Below are 21054 nucleotides of genomic sequence, written 5' to 3'. Positions count from 1 at the left end.
CTATCATCATAAAGAAAATGCTTATGGATCTTATAGTTTATATACATAATGACCTTATTAGATATGAATTGGAGAAGGAGTTAGGTGAATATCTTTTCTATTTAAAGAAAGCAATAGAAGGTATTAATGATGAAGACTCATGTGCTCCTGCGGCTTAAAGCATTTTTTCGATGTAATTTCATGATGTTGCGACATCATGAAATTTATATGCGACATCATGAAAAATAGTATGAAATGGGTTTTGTATATATCTTATTATAGCAAGAAAAAAATGATTTAAATAAAACATTTTTCTTAATAAAAGAAAAAGGAAATGAATTACATTACAATTGATAATTTTGATGAGAGCAAATTGATGGTAGGTGAAGTTTATGCTGCCACTAAACCAGTCGCATATCAAAAAGTGCCATTAAAATATTCATATCCAACTGAAGAGGGCCCTCTTTTAATACGTACGCCTATATTATTTTCGTATGGTGTGTGCGAAAATAAGGATCCAGCGACACAAAAACTGACTGGATATTCCATGCCTTTTGTATGCTTTGATGTAAAAAAGGGAAGGACTCCAGAAGACGAAAAGTTTATCAGCATGATGGAAAAGATTACTTTGTTTATCAGAGGTGAAGTGGATACATTATCAGCTAAACTAAAAAAGGGAGGAAGAAAAAAGCAAATCAATTCGGAGGAATTGAGTCTATTAAAATACAAGCCTGACCATCCTGAAGCAGCTCCCGTATTCTATGCCAAAATGTTTGTAAAGAAAGATAAAAAAGATGAATTGCTCATTACTTCTGTATTTTATAGAAAGAAGACAAATCTCGATATAAAAAATGGAGTTAAAGGAGAGCGCAACAATAAAAATTTAGTCCTCTCTTCTGGGCATGAGTTTCTTAATCAAAGATGTTATGCGATTGGAGCACTTAAAATTGAGGGAGTGTATATCGGTCCTTCGATTATATCCATTCAAGTCAAATTGGTAGAAGGCGTCATCGTAAAATTAGCTTCCATCTCTCATTCGAGTATTATAGCCGAAGATATGAATCTAAGTGTCAAAGAATCGGATGACGATGCTTAACTTACTATATAGCAATATGAAATAACGTATATATATGTTATTTCATGTCATGCTTTTCTAAATTTAATTCTATAATGATCAAAAAAAAATCTCATTAAAATTTCATGATATACTTTCATCATGAAATTACACATCTAAAAAACACAACATCTTTTAGATTATGAGATTTGTTTCATCAACGATTTACTACATGACGGTTCTGGCGCATGATAAGAAAATTATTCTGCTTCAATCCTAGCTTAGCATGAAATGCGCCAGAACCGGCCTTTTTCTACTACTAATAATAGCAGTAATAATAATAATAATAAAAAGATCAGGAAAAAAAATGGACATGATCCATCTTCTTTGAATTTTTTCTTTTTGATCAAAGAAGTTCGCAACAAGTCTCAAGCACGTCTTATGAACCCAAAGCATAAGCTTCTTTTGATGCAACTTCGCCTATTTAATGTTTATGCTGCTGCATCCTTGTTTGTTTGTTTGTTTTTTTTTGCATGCATATCAAACCGGTGTACGCATGTCACTTTTCGTCATCAGTAATAGAGGCTTAAATAAATCTAATGTGTGGTTTTTTAGAGCAGTGATTTGTAAACAGTCGGGGTCAGTTCTTGCATGTTGAAGTTAATGGTTCGATTTGCTGGTTGGTTACTAGTATTTGCCTTTGTTGAATTTTGCAGGAGATTTAAAACTTACAGTGAGGTGGCCGGTAAATATAATTCTTATTCTTAACATTCTCATGATATTTGGGCTAGGTGGATTAGGCAGGGACGAATGTTCGTTTAAGGAATATGGGCGTACGAATAGCCGTTAAAGAGCATTTGAGAAAAATTATTTGTTCGTTCGAACGTTTGTCGAACGAATAAAAAACTTAATCGTTCAAACGAATATTTGTCGAATGATCATTCGTTCGAATAAAAGTTATTCGTTCGAAAGAAGTAGCATTCTTGTATGATTATTTCTCTTAAGTTTAAATATTATAAATAACAGTTCTTACGTGATAAAAGATTCGAAAATAACGTTAGTAATGACTATGAGATCTAATCATTGAACTTCAAATTCCCTTGACGCAGTTACATTATTAACAATTTAAGTGTGTAAAGGGACTTATTTCTAGTAAAATCGCTTTTGTTACTAGAAATTAAGTTCCCTTGACACAGTTAAATTATTGATAATTTAACTGCGTTAAGGGAATTTAAATTACTAGACCGCATTAGACATTCTTTAAAGATTTAGATTAACTGCTTACAGCTTTTTTACATCAAGTTTTCTTTTTAAAAAAACTCCTTAAAGTAATATTATGTCAACATTTTGGGATTGTGATGTCACAGTTTTTTAAATTGTTAGCTGGATGGGGTACCTGAAATTAAGATACTTACGAATGGCATTTGCTTGCACGAATATTTTACCAATAATTTACTCTTTTCTCTATTTATTATATCTATTCTCTTTTTCAGTTATCAAACTTAACGCCAAAAAAGTCAAATACTTGGGAATTTTTTAGAAGAACTGATACTAATCATGCCAAATGCAATGAGTGTAATAAAAAATGAGTTTCAAAGCAGAAACCGCATACTGTCTTCTTAATAATCTTAAGAGACAACATAGACTTAATGATCAACAAAACTTTCTGCCAATCGATTACGTTTCAAATAACAACTCTTCGGATGACGGCTTCATTAGTAAACTAAAGAGAGCTAAAGTTGTTGCCACTCCTGGGTCATAACCTCAACTTTCTAAGTCATTTGCTTATCCTCGAGTATGAAAAATTCTATAACACAGAAAGCTCCAAATCAACCTCATTTTGAAGTGGCAGAAGTGACAAAGTTGGTCAACTTGCCATTTTGTTAAATGGATAGTGAAGCTTTTCTTTCAATTATGAAGCAAGATCACTTCTTGTATTTGAATTCCTCAATTATATCAATTTATCAGTGACCATGTGAAGAAATGTTAAGAGAAACTCAGATATTCTTGAATATTGGAAGACCAACCGTAAGAAGCTATTACTTCTAAGCAGGCTAGTAAGGAAATTTTTTTGCATTTCAAGAGTATTTTCAACGGTTGGAAATGTAGCGTCAGGATGAAAAACTAATCTCAGCATTGACAACATTGAAATGTTGGTCAACATGAAGGAAAACATGAAAGTGTTGAAGACTATTTTTGATTTTACCGGGGCTGACGAAGAAAAATTGTAAAACAAAATTACTAACAGAAAATAGTAATAACAACACCACCACCAACAACAAAAATCACATAAAACAACAAAATTTAGTAATTTTTTGGGGTTTGTTGACCAATATTCTACTAATTTTAATATTATAGCAATTTAAACTAAAAAGTAGCAAAATAAGTAGCAAAAAAAACCATCATTAAGATAGCCTTGACGTTGGCGATGGGGCTTAGCTAAATCTACTAAACTAGTAAATGTTTTGAAATTATCGCCATTGTATTTAGGATATTTAAAAGTAGCAGTAGTGATTGTAGTCTTATGTTGATGGTCTTAGAAAAAAAAACCGTGTCAGATTTCCTTTTGTATTGTTTCTATTTTTCATACAAACTAAAGTAAGTCTCTTCCAAATCATACTTTTCTTGATGGCGCCTAAATATACAAAATAGAAAAAAGAACAATTTTTATTTAGCATTCATTTTTTAAATGTTTTCCACTTTTGTCCTTGAGAGTTATTCACTGGAGGGGGTTTTTCCAAATAAGATACATCGATATAACTTGCATCAACTTAATACTTTTTTGCACCAACACAATAGCGATCCATCAAAAAACCAAAGTCAATCCTTACAACGCTTGTTGCCGAGAAACTTCATGAAAATTTTTATCGAGGACAAAGCATAATATGTTATCCAACTTTAACCAGGATTTTCTCACTTTTTAAATTTTTTTCAATATTTATCTTATCTTAGTTCAGATTTTTATAGAAGTTGAATAAGGATACATATTCTGTAGACTTGTTTGCTAATTTGAAAACTCCAATAATGTTTTTCGATAGGATCCTATTTAATGTAGTTTACAGTACCCCCACATACCATCCTTATCAACATCAGGAGTTGTTCCACACCACAGCTGATTATTGAAATCATCATTATTTATGCAATTATAATGAAAGCTTCCTTGGTAAATAAATGGGAAATGGCAACAGTGTCCATATGAATTTCCACCAAATGATTCTTGATAGCAAGGTTCTAAAAAAAATCAGAACAAAAAGATAATATTAATCTTCTTTAAAACACCAAATTATTCCCAAAATTAATTTAATTTTCTGAAAAATCCAAATAATGCAATTAAGATATAGCATTAAGATATAGCACTTAAGATATAGCATTGTTAAAAATTATTTTTTAAATTTTTTAGAATTTAGTTAAATTAGAAAGTTTTACCTGCACTACATTCTTTAACTTGTATGAAGTTATTATAGTAATGAACTTCACAAACAGCACGGTTATTGTGATAATCACTTTCTGTCACCATTTGCAAAGGGTTGACAAGTACACGAAGAGAGTAGTTTCCTTCCTTCACTTCTGTTATATCAATCCATTGACAATCAAGCGAATTTTTGTAATTATCTGCACAGTTAACAGAGATTCCTTGATCACTTTTATCAGTGCAGTTAAAAACTTGCTGGTATCCCGGTTCACAATCAGAATCCTCTAAGCAGAAACTTGCTTTATGACCTTCAGAAACTGGATGTCCATCTTGATCTGTAAATTAAAAAAAAAAAACCAAATATTTAAAAACATTTTTTAATAAACCAAAACTTGAATCACTTTCATGTTTAATTGTTAAGTTTATATAAGAAATTCACCATTTAAAGAAATTTTTTTCTTAATAAAATTTATGTTGCAAATAAAAAACTTAATATTGAGGAGAGTAAAATATTTTAACCATTTTAAAAAAAAAATTTTCCAGAATAAAAAATTTCAGAAACTAATCCAATATATATTTACCAATAAGATCATAAACTGCAAATGTTTCTAAAGAGTGAAAATGCTGATGGCAACGGTGCCATTTCCAATTCTCTTTTTGAACATTAGGTCGAAAAGCAGATGTCCCTTTGTTAAGAAACCTAGAAGTAAACTTAAGCAGGAGTCTTTTTGTGTTTCTATTTTCAAAATACAACTTGTCAACAATAGGTGAGAGACATTTTTCCTCAAATGAGCATCTGAGCTGAGACATAGTATGACTCTCAACTTTTATACTTTGTTGAAATGTCGATATGTCCATCACCAGATCAGGAACATCTAAAAACAATCAAAATATAATTAGAAACATTTTTAATAGAAAGATGAGTAAATAATCATGAAAAAGCAAGTATTTAGTTTACATATTATGCATATGAATGCAAAGAAAAATTTTGTAAAAATATAAAAAAGATTATAGGAAGGTATATAAGTAATATATATATATATATAAGAAGGTATATAAGTAATAAACTTTTTAGGTTTTTTTGAATAACATATATATGAATAAATAGAAAACTTTATTTGACTGTTTTTGCTTTTTACACAAATCTTATTTGACTGCAAGTAAGAAGTTAAAAAAGAATACAAATTAACATACATTTAGTACAGATAACACTTGCCATATCATAGTAACGACAAAGACCATATGGTGAATAATGACAGTCTTTAATAGAAGCTTCATTTCCCAAACATTTGACATTGAACATAATCTTGTTGTAATTTATACCTAAAAAATTGTGAAGTTGAAGAAATTACAAGTAAAAAAGATAAAAGTTAATTTAATCCGGGTCTATGGATGTTTTCATACCGAATTTGTAAGATCTTGATGCCCAACTAACATATCCTAAACCAAGTTGTCTACACACTACTTTTCCTGCTTTTTCTGAAAACCCAATCCCACATATACCACCCCAAGTGGATCCATCAAAAGTAACTTCGATTCTCCCTTCATAACTATCTTTTCCTCCAACCAACTGTACATCCTAAGTATTTAAAATATTAAAGTAATTGGTTTTTGATTATTATGGTCATAATCAAAAGAAAAAAAAAGAAAGTGTATCATTTTTTATATTTCTATAATTTATATACTTAAGAAATTGTTTGGGAGAATAAAATTTTTAACCTTATGAACAATTTTTGGAATATTACATCTAACACCAGCATCTTCACTGTGTGTACACCAGGTTGTGTTTTTTGAATGATTGCATTGATGAAAAGAATATTCTTCACCGCTGCATTTTACATCAGTTGCTAATATCTTAAAGAATAATTATGTATGTAATAAGTATATACACATACATACATACATACATACATACATACATACATACATACATACATACATACATACATACATACATACATACATACATACATACATACATACATACATACATACATACATACATACATACATACATACATACATACATACATACATACATACATACATACATACATACATACATACATACATACATACATACATACATACATACATACATACATACATACATACATACATACGTACATACATACATACATACATACATATATATATATATATATATAAAGATATAGTTGACAGCAAAAAAATATAAGAACATACAAATCCAACACCTTCACCATTATCTGCCCAGTGAGTGGCTTCTGCAGCTGAACCAAAGCCTAACTCTTTGCAAACAACACTAGCATCAACTAAGTCCCATCCATCGTCACATATTGTACCCCAGTGGGAGCCATTGAAAATTTCCACTCTTCCTTCTCCAGTTTGATAGCCACCTCGAAGACGAATTTCATTTCCCTTAATTAATGTGATTGGATATATGCTTAAATTTTATTCTAAATATGATAACTCATCAACAAAAGAAAAGATTTAGTTGATTGAATAGGTCCTTTATTTTACAAAGCTCTTGAAGCTGAGCACAGAAAAGATACAGTAGAAAATTGAAACCTATTGAGATGGATGCCCCTTACAGGCACCTGCTAAAACTTGACTAACTGATTTGATAAAATGCCTTGAGGTGTCTACCTTTAATATGCTTGGTCTTTTTACAAAAGGACACTATGACAAATAGGAAAAGTTTTGGAACCCTAAAGTTGTTCAAAAGTGATTAGAACTGTATACTCATGTAAACAAAATTGTGATAGCAATTTATAACACAACTTTCATGAGTTACTTTAAACTTTAAACTTAAGAATAGAATATTGTAATATGAAAAGGTGATGCTATTCAAAACAACAAAACACTATTTTGTTTAACACAAGTGTCTAGCATAATGCAATTGAATAACTAAGAAGACTGGATTAGATAAGGTTACTCATCAATACCATTATGTAAAACAACTTTTGTTACATGCCTAAAAAATAATTCAAAAAATAGCAATAATCGCCTAAAACTTGTTTTGTGAACACAGCTTACAGAAGATATAGAAATATCTATATAAATATCAATAAAAATCTATAGAAATACACAGATGAATCTTTTTTTTTATTGATAAGGTCAGAAGTAAAACAGTACTGGCATCACAACAATGCAAATAAAGTCCAAACCACTCAGAAGAATTCAGAAGTAAGTCCATTTTCTAGATTTTTAGCCTTAATGTAAATCATTTTCTCAAGAAAGCTCCCAGACATAGTCCATCATTTTACTGGTTTTTCCGGGTTGAACTGGCGAATACCACTAAATTTTGTATTAGCAGGGATTATTTTTTTGTCAATTGTGTTTTCAAATTCTGGTTTAAAAGTACAGTTTTTACAAACATAAACGCTAGGTGGATTTTGAGTAGTATATTGCATTTACTTTGTGATTCATTTTGTTTGGAATTATCACTTACATGCAGATTTTAGAAATGTTTACATAATAAAAGGAAAAAAAATTAACAAAACAGAGATATCAATTTTTGGTATATTTCCACAATAAAAGTACCATAACATGAAATTTAATTCGTTACAATCCTAAGATTAAATATAGATGGAAGTATTTTCTCATATACTAAACTACACTATACCAGAATTAATTCTACAGAAACCTACACGACTCGTTATTTAAAACATTGTTTAAATTGTTTATACTCGGTTACTATGACAGCAAGTTTTTCAATGCGTAAGATTTATTTAAAAAAATGATATTTTAAGGAACATGACGAATTCAACTGAATTACAAAGTAAATATTTTGTCGGGAAAGTTGTGGTAACCCTGTGGTTACTGAAAGTGATAGAGGGTTAGACAGTAAACAATCATAAATTTGGTGTACATAAGTTTATCAAAAGTGGAGCTCAGGATTGTTTGTTGAAAAATTGTCATATTGCAGTTGCGTTGCGTTGCACCTTGGTATCTCAGTCAAGATTTCAAAAAATTTCAAAAAAAATTTTCTCTTTAGTAAAAAAAACTCCGTTTCTACTGACAAAAGTAAAATCAGTTTGTGAAGTAGGAACCTATGACATAATGAAAATATGATGAAGGACTATGCTTTCTCAAGAAAGTGATTTGCAGTATGACCCAAAGTCGAGAAAACCTTGCTTATATTGACATTTCTTCGCTAACTAAAGTTGGTTAAGTATTAACAGGTATTCACCTGATATCTATTTCATAATATGATACAAGATACAAGCCTGACAAAAGATACGAGATACAAGCCTTATACAAGATTCAAGATACAAGATTCTCTGAGCCTGATAGAAGATTCTCTGAGGAATATTCAAAATGTTATGCATAATAATCGCCTACTTTAAAATAGAAAAAAATTATCAGTTTTAGCTTATTTTCTTTATTCTAATTCGTTTTCCATTTCTTTTGGAAATTTTTTTCAGCTTTAATTTTTATTCCAGTATGAAAAAAGAAAACAATAAAACAACAGAACAACATAAATGAAAACAATGGCAAAAATGATTGCTTAAAGAGTAATATACCCACCAAGCACACAACGTTGAAATAACGTTGATCGACGTTGATCAACGTTATTTTAAATTTGTTTCAATGTTCTGTGCTTGCTGGGTAGACAGCACTATATTTCTTTTTGGAACTTATACTTTTAAGTTTAACCAATTGAGAAAACAGAAAAGTGTCTAATAAAACAGTCTAGAAAGCTAGTTATCCAACCTCATTGTGCCACCACCCACACCCTTTCCTGTATGCAAAATCTATTATGTTTATGCTACTATTCATGTATTATGATTATACTGTGGCCTCATACAGAATGCGTAGAAAAAAAGACGTTTAGCTCTCACTTGATGTTAATATTTCTCCTCTAAAGTAAACATATTAACCTCGTGGGTTCCATGAAACCCCATTCTTACTCTCCAGTATAAACCCTTTTTTGTATAAACCCTTTTTTTGTTATTACATTCATAAGCTACACATATCAAAAGAATGTTACAGAGTTATACAAAAAACTGTTAAGTGCTATAATAAATGTGGACATAGAAACAAAGGGTTAAGAACAGAATTTAAAACGTTTTTAATAAAGTTTATAAACCACATAAAAACCACAAAAAATGCTCCAGCGTAAATACTGGGTAGATCAGGATTGTCATTTACAAGCCTAACATGGGTAGTTCTGCAGGTTAAAGAAAGACTCCTAACTCAAACTTCTTAAATGTAGGGGCTTGATATAAAACTAATTATGTTAACAGTATGTTTTTTGGGGATTTGAAAGTTTCTTTAAGTTCGTATTCATCTTGGTGCGTTTTTATTGTTGTATTTTTACGCATCACGTTGACTAAATATATTAGCGAAACTCAAAAGTAACTTTGAAAAAAAGGTGTACTCGAAAAATTATTTGAATTTATTATCTGTTAAAGAGGCCAAGTTTTTAATGAATTACATTAACCAATTTCATTTCGTGTTATGGGCAGTAAAAGTATTATTTTTTGTTGGGGGCAGTAAAAGTATTTTTTGCCCCAGGCCTCATATTTTCGCTGAAAGAACTGACATAAATATATACAATCTCTATTCAGAATTGTCCGTAATTCATTTGCTGCAAGAATTTTTCCTTGTAAACAAACTTCATGATGCCAGTGCCTTTATCAAAAAGTACCTTCTTAAACAATTTTTATCTTTTATCTTTACCTACAACCTAAAAACAGTCCTTTGTGTCTATAATAAACTTGAGGTAAACAGATGAACCAAAAAAGAAAAGAAAACTTGTACAACGTTTCCCAGCAAAGAAGTATAAAATTAATTACTAACAAAACTGCTCTTACCACATAATTCAGGTTTTTTTTGCATGCGAGTTTAACTGGTTGCTGACTTTTGCAATGGCCTAAATCTTTTCTGGAGAAATGGCAGTCCCATAAACTTGTTTCGTTGCCCGAGCAGTTAAAGAAAGGAACCTCTGAGTTTGCATAAAGATTCCATTCATTTGAGTTCTATAAAGTAATTCAAGAGTAACTGTTTGCAAATGGTAAAAATATCAAATGTTTGTAAAACCTAATGTATGAAAACTTTCAACGTAATATTTCTTATTTATTTAATATTTATTTAGTCCAAAAATTGTTTAACTTTTATTTGAATATGCTACCGATGTTTGTTTTGCATATCCCAATGTTGAACAGGCCACAAAAGCGTTTCTGTCATTCCAACCGTCTGAGCAAATATTTACCCAACTGTGACCGAAGTAGAATTGCAAATCACCATGCAAAGTAGGCTTTTTAGATTTACCGGAGTGGCTCCACAGTCGTAGTTCGTATTCCTAATATCATTCAATTAAAATTGTCTTTCAATCTTATTGAAAAAAAATTTAAAACATGTACAAGTGAACGATCAAAGGGCAATAGGACTCTAATATTTATAATATTTCACTATTACATTCAATGTTAAGTATCAAGAAAAGTGTCTTAGATTAAATAGTGAAAAAGAAAAAAAAAGTGGAAAATAAATGAATAAAATAGAGTTACACAAAAGATAACTTTTCATATTTGCTATCTACAAAACTGAAAATTAGAAGCATCACAATTGCGCTGCAACAATGAAGAGCCGTAAACTCTGGATTCTTCTTTATTTTAAAGATATACTAACAGTATATGTGTATTATTCTCTATTCTCTCATGAAAAGGATGAGATAATTGAGTTTTTAAGTATAGCAAATAAGAAAAGAAAAATTTTTATTAACTACCATTTCTAGTCTTCATTGATTTATTAAAAATCTTAGAGATGTTTTTTTTAACCAATCAATAGAGATTAAATTACCTTATTATAATATTACCTCCGGGTAATATTAAAGATCACTGAATGCTCAAGCTTTACACAAAATCCTTTTACAAACTGGTAGTCAAATAATTCAATATTTAAGTTTCTCTGATTTTGGAAAATAAGATATCACATCGAAAGAAGGAGAGTAAAGAACAATGGTGGAGCTGCAAGATGTGTTCCTAAATGTCACGGTAAGAGGAGTTACAAAGTTATCTTTAACATGCGAAAACATTTCTCATCTTAAATTGCTCTGAAAAAGTTACATCGCATTGGGTTGATGTCATACTAAGCCCTAGAAAACTTCATACTTAAGCCATAGAAAGCCCTATAAAGCTTCATACGATTGAGTTAAGCTAATATTAACTCAATATGACAAAAATCGATTTTTAATTTAAAAAACTTAATAAAAAAGCAACTTTTTGAAAAAAAAAAAAAAAAAAAAAAAGATAGAAATAAACAAACAAAAAAAGAAACGATTTTTTAAATCACACCGCTCATGATTTACTCAGTTTAAAAAAATGTGTAAAAAAAAAGAGATTTTAAGAAGCTTTTAAAAATGTTTTAAGAAGCTCTCTCTTTAAATTTAATGTTTCTCGTAGATAGAATAAAGAATTATTACAACATGAACACACCTAAGGACATCTAAAAAATCCTTAGTATAAACCCCATCCCCTTTCCTCACTAAGTAGTCCTTAGACCATTAACCTTGACCGTAACCTTCATAATCCTCATCGCTCATACCAACATTAACATAAAATAACACTGAAGTCATATACCTATCCTCTCATTGACTAAAATAGTTAACACGCTACATAATATAAAAATCTCTTCCCTACACGATTCTATTTTCTAAACTATTGACACATTTATTGTCATAGTCTCCTTCCTCACAGTACTACACGTTAAAAACCATTTTATCGTCTATTTGAATGATGAATTAGAGTACCAATCGCGAGGTTAGAATTATTTTGTTTTATCTCCCATTTTAAACGTTGGGAGAAAGTTTTTGATTTTTTCCCAAAAGTAAAAATTACTTAAAACTTTAGCTTTTCTTTTTTAAAGAAACAATAACTTTTGCTTTAAATAATTTGTATTTAAACAAATTATTTAAAAAAAAAAAATTTTAATAAAATTTGTTTTAAAAGTAATCATTACTTACTAAAATTAATAACTCATTTTCTCCCAACGTTTAAAATGAAGATAAAAAAAAAAATTCTAACCTCGCACATTGATAAAAACATAAAAAAAACCTGGTTTAAAGATTTTATTGTATCGTTGTCTCTTCTCTCTGAGCAATAGATGAATACTTGAGATGATTGATGGCATTTGTTTTTAAAAACATAAGGTTTAATATTTTTTGTAGGACACTGCACTAAAGACTTTTCATTTCCTTCACAATGCAACATCAGTTGATGGAATCCATTATGAAAAATGTCTCCTAAGATGCTATAAAAAAAAAAAATACAAAATATAAGTAAAATGTAAATGTTTATATAATACAAAAACGTTTGATGTTTTAAAAACTATTACTTAAAATTGTTTAAAAAAATTAACTGAGAGAGAATGGGAAGTCATTTATTTTGTCATTTTTTTTGTGTTGTTCCTATGCAATTGTTTGTGTTTTTATTGCTGTGATTGTCATGATGATTATTGTTATGATAAACGGTTTTAAAACATCTTTCAAAAGATACCCCAATAGCTGTTAGAAAATTTTTCATAACAAGCTATGAAAAACAGCCACACACAAGAACTACTTCAGACTAAAGTCATATAAATGTAATTTAAGAAAGATGAACTGTGACAATCAAGTTCATAGAAAACACGCTTTTCCGAGTTATGAATTTTGTGCGTTTCCTATAGTGAGATCTCTGTAATCGAGCTTCATAAATAAGTTTTTGATAAACAGAGTAGCCGGCATACCTGTAGCGCTAATAAAATAACCCATGTTTTACAAAATTAAAGTAGAACCTATTTTGTGAAAGACAAATATATACACACAAAAATTGATAATTTTTAATTTTATTGCTAACCTGGTTTTATTAACGTGAATCGCTTTCGCAAAACCAAATTCTCTACACACCACCTTTGAGTTCCTATCATCCCAAAATTCATTACATAAGTATTTCCATTGTCTGTTAAAAGAAAACTGTAGGTATCCTTTATGATAACCATCGGAGCCATCAGCATTCAACATCCGAATATTCAGTAATGATACAAATGATAATTGAGCGACCAAAAACAAAATAGTCAAACCAGCATGCATTCTTCTCATGGCATTAGGCAGTATCCAATACAGAACTTTGAAACAGTTGACTCACTTTTTATTCTAAGAAACTTTACGTAGTATAAATGTTTACAAATTGTATTAGATATTTTAATAACAAACAGTCGTTGCTGAATGATTGATTTGAGGAAATTATTGTGTGAAAAATGTTATTAGATTGGTGAATGGTTCTCGAAAATATTTAGAGAAATGTGTAAAAAATTGACTCAAAAATGGCTAACTGAAATTAAGAGAAGCAAATTCAAAAAAAAACAAAAAAAAACGCTCTTCATATTCATCATTCTAATCATCCTCAACAAATGACACTTCTATTCTTTCGTGATGTTTTTCATAATCTTGGGCATAAGAGCCCCTTATTCTAAATTTAAACACGCCTCAGCAAATACAGAGAGCATACCAAGATAAAAATTATACAATTTTCGACCAAGTCGTTGTACTTAATATCATTCATAAAAAAAAAAAAAGATCGTTCTAATTTGTAAGAATCTAAAAACCACGATCTCAATTTTTCCAATAAAAACCTCAATCTTAATATGCCATTAAACATGAGTTTTAATTTCCAATTTTCAAAATATGCTCCCGGTATCTTTAAATGTGCTCCCGTTATCTTTAAATCAGGCATTACATTACAATCTGCATTCAATAGCCTTCTAAAACTTCGCGTTGAACAAAATTGATGTGCAATGTATTTATTCTTAGGATAATCTCTTTTTTTAAATCTCAATCTTTTTTTAAAGCTGTAAGCACTTAATAGATTACGCCTTTCTTTACTGTCTGGTTATTTCAGTAATAATGATGAAAGGGTTTTCATATCAACTTAAGTCATAATCTTGTTTACACCAATTGCTTCTTTAAGGTATTTTGATCAAGTTGACGTGATCAAGTTGACGTGCTAAATGGAGCAGTTGTCATTATTTATTGTTTTTACTACGAATATTTAAACAAGGTTACTAATTCGGGTGAAAAATCGCTGTTTTTTTTTTTTTTTTTAAACTCGTGATCTGATTGCAATTATGGAGAAACATGCATTTGTTCAGGAAGCAAATAAGAAGCCACACCTAAGAAAATTATCTCTAATAATTTTGTTTCGTGGTTGTTTTTGAAAATTAAATTCCTTAGGTAGAAATTTAGAAAGTTTAGTAAAAAGTTTGTAAGAAAAAAAAAAACAGTTTAAATGAGGTAAAATTTTTCGATTATAGAATTTAAAATTACAAATCTAAATTTAACTTAATTGATTGCATGAAATGATCAGTTATTAAGATTTAACAGAAGTCTCTTTTAAACTGCAAGTTCCACTACCAATTGGTCGAGAGATCAATCCGGAACCGGAAACAGTTTTTAAAGTTAATAATAATCATTTTACTTAATAAACAGCTTTCTCATGCTAGGAAATTTAACATGATAAAGACCAAGTTTTAGTTGTTTTATTTTAACTAATTATGTTTTACAGCGATAAGCCTGAGATTACGAACTATGTTTTACGGTGATAAGCCTGATTTACGGCGACATGCCTAAAACTGCAAACTGATATTATGATTTTTTTGATATAATTAATGCAAAATTCCCAATTTAAAAAAATATATATCTCCATCATCACGAAGCACTGTTAAGAAACTTGACCGCCAGGTTGAACTTTGTGTCAATTAAAAGTTCTGATTTATATAGTCTCTACTAACATATAGTAATGGGAAACAATTCAGTTTGAAAAAAAAATCGCATACTTAAGTATTAAAAACAGTCAATTTTCATCATTTTATCAATTTATACATTTTACAATAAAGATTACAACAGGGATAATATCATTATTTGACTCTTGTGTTAAAACTGACAAAACAGGTTTTTTAATTTTTCTCCGTGCTTAATATGCTCTGTACTGACTTTACTTTTTTTTTCAGGTTATCCAGCTTTTTCGGGTTATCCAGCTTTTTCCATTTTAAATTCAACAGGCACTGCCTCGCCAACCTGTTCTGCAAAATTTCCCAGCCTCATGTTATAATGTTTTGTAAATGGAACAATATGGTTCACAATGATATGTATTTTCCATGTTGTTGATAATGTTAATCCCTCTGTGTTTGCATTATGGATGTCATTTTGTAGGAATTTAAAAATGATAGCAAAATTGTTAATAGTTGTTTCAAATTATGGTTTCAAATCTTTTCCAAAAGCTACATCTTTTACCGATTTAAAAGCTCGCAAACATTAATTACAGTTAATGACAGATGTTGGTATATTGAGATTTCCTTTGTCACAACTTATTCAAGATAATCTAATTTTTAAAGTGCATTGTTGGAGTTATTTCCATCCCATCCAAAGTTTCAAGCGAGAATCAAAAAATATGACAAGACAACCAAGTTTTAAAACCTATGGGAACAATAATGCCTAAAATTCCAATTGCCCCCACCATTAAGTGAAATTCTGGTAAGGGTATCTTATGAATGCTTAATTTTTTATGATTCTCATCTAAATTAATCAATCTTTTACTATTTACATTGTAATAATTTGGCATTTTTGTGAGTGACCATCCATCATTTTTATATTTTTGAGCGCAGTAATCAAAACTTCGTATTTTCCTAATTTCTCCAGAGGTTAAAGAGCATAATCTTGTACAGTATAAACAGGTATATTTTCCAGAGAACATAGACAAACCTAGTGCACCATTCACACATTTTAAGTTAAAGGCCTTATAATAGTTTAAGTCTCGATGTAATCAGTCTAAATTCGAGTTAGAATGCTGGATACACTGAACTCTACTATCTTGATACTTTAAAAAATAGGATGCAGAATTTCAGGAACACATCACATGTAACCTTCAAGAAACTTTCTCCTCCCTTTATAGCCATATTCAAAAATGTTTTATAAGGGTATAGTTCCCTTTCATTTATAACATACATTACAAAATCACTTGCATTTTGACAAAATCCAAATTGCAGTCTCTTTTTGACCCTGCCTTTCCTCAAAGTTCTAATAAAGACTTATACAGCAATTATGAGGCTTTATAACACCTAAGAAAAAATTGACAAAAATTTATCCAAAAAAAAAAGTTCGCATACAAAAGAAGAGCAATAATAATTAAATCATTGAAGATTATCTTTTCTTAGATTGTTTAAAGCATGATATTTACAAATATATGAGATATATGAATCTTGTTAAATAAGAAAGTTAAAAAAATAGTATATTACAAAGTATATTATAAAGCAGGGCTGTGGAGTCGGAGTCGGAGTAGGTGTCGGAGCTCATTTTGGCTGGAGTCGGAGTCGGAATCGGAAAAATTGTACCGACTCCGACTCCGGTTTAAAAAAATCTTTCAAAGTTTCATAATTTTCATAAGGATTTTATAAATGTTTTTCATTAAAATATTTTATGTTCAGTCAGCCTAAAGCACAAGTATCAAACTCTAGCCCTTCAGTTGTTACAAAACTACAAATCCTAGGATACTCTGAAAGCTAACACAATGGGAATTGCAGTTTGCAACAACTGAAGGACAAGGAGTTTGACATTTCATTTTAAGGCCTTTAAAACAGTGGTAAGCAATAGGATATTTTCATAATGTTATTAGTGACTGCATAAGAGTTTATTGCATAACAAGAGTTCAGAAAAGTTATTTGTTTAGAAATTGTTTTCTAATAAATATTGTTTAAAGCACTAAGTTGTTTGATTATTTGTATCATAGTGATGAAATAGCCAATGTTAACATTTTACTACAGTATATTTGTTGTTACAAACTGGTTACTTATGAAGGAGTCGGAGTCTGTCCATGATGAAATCAAGGAGTCGGAGTCGGAACAGCAGCTTAGCGACTCCACAGCCCTGTTACAAAGTATATTATAAAAAATAAACTAAATGATAACAATAGTTTGTCCTTTGAAAGCTTATTAAATTTTCTGTTGCAAATAAGGTATATACTACATACATACATACATACATACATACATACATACATACATACATACATACATACATACATACATACATACATACATACATACATACATACATGCATGAATGCACGCATCTATACATGCCTTGCATTATGCACGTGTGCATGCAAAATGTTTCTTTATTTAAAAAATCTTTGTTATTCAAACACAGTATTACAACACCAATATATTTTTGATTTACGTTAAAGTGAAAAGGACTTAAAGTGAGAATTTGTTATAATTATTTTGATATCTTGGATGCTTAAGAACTTCTTGCAGTGCATTTGTCTGAGTCAAATAGGTAAACGTTTCTAAAATAGGATCACATTTGTAATTAACGAACTTTTTGTGTATTTTTTTGTTAATTAAGGATCTGTCAACGACATTTCGAATTTAGTTGTACTATGACGCACTTTGTAACAGGCCTATTCACCGTGCCGATACGTCATAAAGTGGAGGCGAGTTTTTTTGAACAGAAAAAAATAAAAAAATACTTTATTCCTTTTTTTTTTTTAATCAACAATATGCAGTAAAATACAATATATGCAGTAAATATATATATATATATATATATATATATATATATATATATATATATATATATATATATATATATATATATATATATATATATATATATATATATACATATACTGCATAATGCTAAAATAATTATTAACTTATATATCTAGACACCAGGAAAAAAGACTTTTATTTGTTGGCCTGTGTTATTAAATACTGAATTCCAAAGTTTTTTGTTTTGGTTCTTTTTTAGATCTTGAAGATTACAAATTAAAATACAGTTATTAAAGAATATATTTGAAAGTATAATACCATGGTTTCTGTTCATATTTAGTTGGTATAATTCAGAAATAAACATAATTAGATTGCACAAAGAAGAAATCCATGTATTATCAGCTACTTCACGAAACATTATATAGTTATATTACTCATTGACAAACCAAATCACCAGGCACTGTTAATCCCCCACGATTGATTTCCTCAGTAAAATCTCTGAATTTCTCATAACAAAAGTACATCATATGATACTTTATCATTTCTGACAATATACCCTGCTATGTAAATCAGAATCATTTTGACATCTATAGATAATAGTTTTTCTAATCCTGGTAAGTTATTAAATATCAAACATTTTTCTTCATTTAAGTAAAAACCACATCTTTCATAAGAATGCCCTGATGTAGTAAAATTAAGACTAACACCATTATTGTCTAACTGCAAAAGTAGTTTTGCTTTTATAATACCAACTTTCTCAAGTATTTGTTGTACAGGGTTATGTACCACCTGATCCTTGTCTGATTTTTTCAAACTGCTTCTCTAAAGGATCAGTTGTAAATGTTCCAAGGAAAATTTATTTATGACTTGTAGACAAGAGGAGCTTTGACAACTCCATGAGATTATTACAAGTATGATAAAGACCATTAGAAGTATCTTTTGAGAAACATTTAAAACAAACTTTTTGAGAAGAGCACATTTTTTTAGCCATGTTTCCAAATTCTAACAGTTATAGAAGATAAAAACCACCAGAAAAGAAAAAAAATAGCTCAATTTGGATCACGCATACATACATCTACAAAAGGGCTATGAACATTAACAATTCTCCAAAATTCAATTGAAAAAAAAAAAAAAAAAATAGTATTATGAACATCTTTTAATTCTGGATGACATTTTAAGGTACACACTGTTTCTTCGCAAAATACTTTCAGACAAGTTGAAACTTTTTGCCTTTCAATTCGCTTGGGAAACACAACCATGTCAGTAAGTTTAGATATTTTAATGATTTGATTTGATTCTAATTTATGTAATGTTATTAACAAAACTTTTTTTTTTTATTAACAGAAAACTCAAGTTCTTGAGTTTTTTCAGTTATCCAATTATTGCAAATATTTTTTTAAAAGGTGTACATAATCATATAAAAGATATATATCATCTTTTGTTTGCCAAGGTACACCATCTGTCTTGAATTTCTTGAAAATGTTACCATCACAAACTATAGATACAACATGACCACCTGCTGTTTTTATGGCAGATAAAAGTAGTTTGTTCAAAAAGAAAATTTGAATCAGTAATTAAAAATAGAATTAACAAGAACACTTGGATTGTTAACTGCTTTTCCAAAAACTGTTCCCCCATGGTACTGCAACATAGTCTTAACATAAACTTCATCTAACAAAAGAATACAATTTTTATGTCTACTGTCTGTAAAGGTTGAAAAAACCTTTTGTAAATAAATATCCTTGTGAACAGATTTCCCTTTTGATGTTAGTCTTGTTAATGTCATAATGCTAGGAAGTTCAAAGTCTTCTCTGAGACAATTATATGTAGCACATGACATTGCAGAGTACTCAAATGCTCTTATCATCTGTAACAAGTTTACCATCCATTGAAAAAAGTTGCTGTTGATAATATTTTTTTTTTACTTATTTCATAAGTATTTAAAAATCAAACAGCTTCTACAATATGGGGCCATCTTTTCAATATGATAATTCTGCTTTATGAGAGTTTTTATTATACAATTAACTCCACAATGAATGATTCATAATGAAAATTATTATTTATTTTCAAAACAAACAATGGCACACCTGTGCTATGGAAGAACTCTAATGATTGAATCGATACTTGATTCTCTGTTTTAGTATTAAATAATATATCAACTCCATTAGAGTTGTAGTTTCCTATGCTTGTTTTCAGACCATTAAACGATTTTATAACATCTTTTAAGGTGAAAGCAGATAACTTATCAGGTTAAAAAGTTCTAGTTTCTGAATGAACTCTTGAAGCAGTTTTGGGACAAGCAGATGGCGTAGGAATTTAGCTTGGTTTTACACACGTAAACAGAGACAGAGGATCACGAGGTCTTTCTTTGCCATAGTCTTTTGTTCTAACGTATCCAACAGACCAGTGTCTTTCACAAACAACGGTGTCTTTCTTATCTGGTATATTGTCTCTTGGTATAACAGCCAACCACTTTTTTCCTTCTTCTGGTGTTCGAGAAAGGTTTTTTCTTTGAAATTTTTATCATAATTTAACATTTCACTTTGTAACACAGCATTTACGACCCATGTTTATTATAGATATTATCGAACACCTAAAAATCTTGACTAAATAATTTGGCAAGACCTTCAACGCTTCACAAGTATCAAAATCTGAAAATACAAAATGTTTGCATCCAGTTTTGACGTCATCCGCACGGTGAATAGGCCTGTTATGAAGTAAGTCATGACTTGTTCCGATTTCCTCGACAACAAATCAAAATTTTGATCCAAGAATACCAAGTTTTTTGCAAAAGATCTACTTTCAGAAATCATGCTTTCCACCTCATATTGTGATTGGGCTGAATTACTAGGCATGTGAAAATGACTGGAGAATTTTAGCCGAAGTATTTGGTGTTAGCAAAGTTTTTGTTGGTCGTTGTGTTAAGCGATTTGTGGAGAGTATTTATGATAATAAAAATAGATAGATTGCCTTTCTAACTAAAGAAGCAGCGTTAGACAAATTAAATGACGAATTCTTCAAAGTTACGCAGTTTCCAAACTGCATCGCGGTCATTGATGGTTCGTTGATTATAATAAAGATGCCACTTTTGAACGAGCATGTT

At 29.8% G+C, this 21054-nt stretch overlaps 1 protein-coding gene and 1 pseudogene across 1 annotated transcript; both read right to left on the bottom strand.

Moving 5' to 3' along the window:
* Nucleotides 1-3587: 3587 nt before the first annotated feature.
* Nucleotides 3588-13593, bottom strand: LOC145182959 (lysyl oxidase homolog 2B-like). The gene is made up of 11 exons (XM_090084950.1): nucleotides 13265-13593; nucleotides 12485-12680; nucleotides 10564-10734; nucleotides 10247-10411; nucleotides 6651-6845; nucleotides 6165-6299; nucleotides 5850-6024; nucleotides 5640-5768; nucleotides 5027-5320; nucleotides 4460-4780; nucleotides 3588-4264 (listed from the first exon to the last, which is right to left on the bottom strand). Exons 1-11 carry the CDS (start codon nucleotides 13504-13506, stop codon nucleotides 4080-4082), a joined length of 2208 nt encoding a protein of 735 aa, XP_089941076.1. The 5' UTR covers nucleotides 13507-13593; the 3' UTR covers nucleotides 3588-4079.
* A 4503-nt stretch (nucleotides 13594-18096) lies between these two features.
* On the bottom strand, nucleotides 18097-20806 carry LOC149889429 (uncharacterized; annotated as a pseudogene).
* Nucleotides 20807-21054: the final 248 nt, after the last annotated feature.

The sequence above is a fragment of the Hydra viridissima genome, unplaced genomic scaffold, assembly GCF_058129835.1.
Source record: "Hydra viridissima isolate aposymbiotic clone 2 unplaced genomic scaffold, HvirCarnegie_v1 scaffold_4, whole genome shotgun sequence".
Lineage (NCBI taxonomy): Eukaryota > Metazoa > Cnidaria > Hydrozoa > Anthoathecata > Hydridae > Hydra > Hydra viridissima.
The sequence above is the reverse complement of the archived record's forward strand: the minus strand, read 5'-3'. Positions and strand labels throughout refer to the sequence as shown.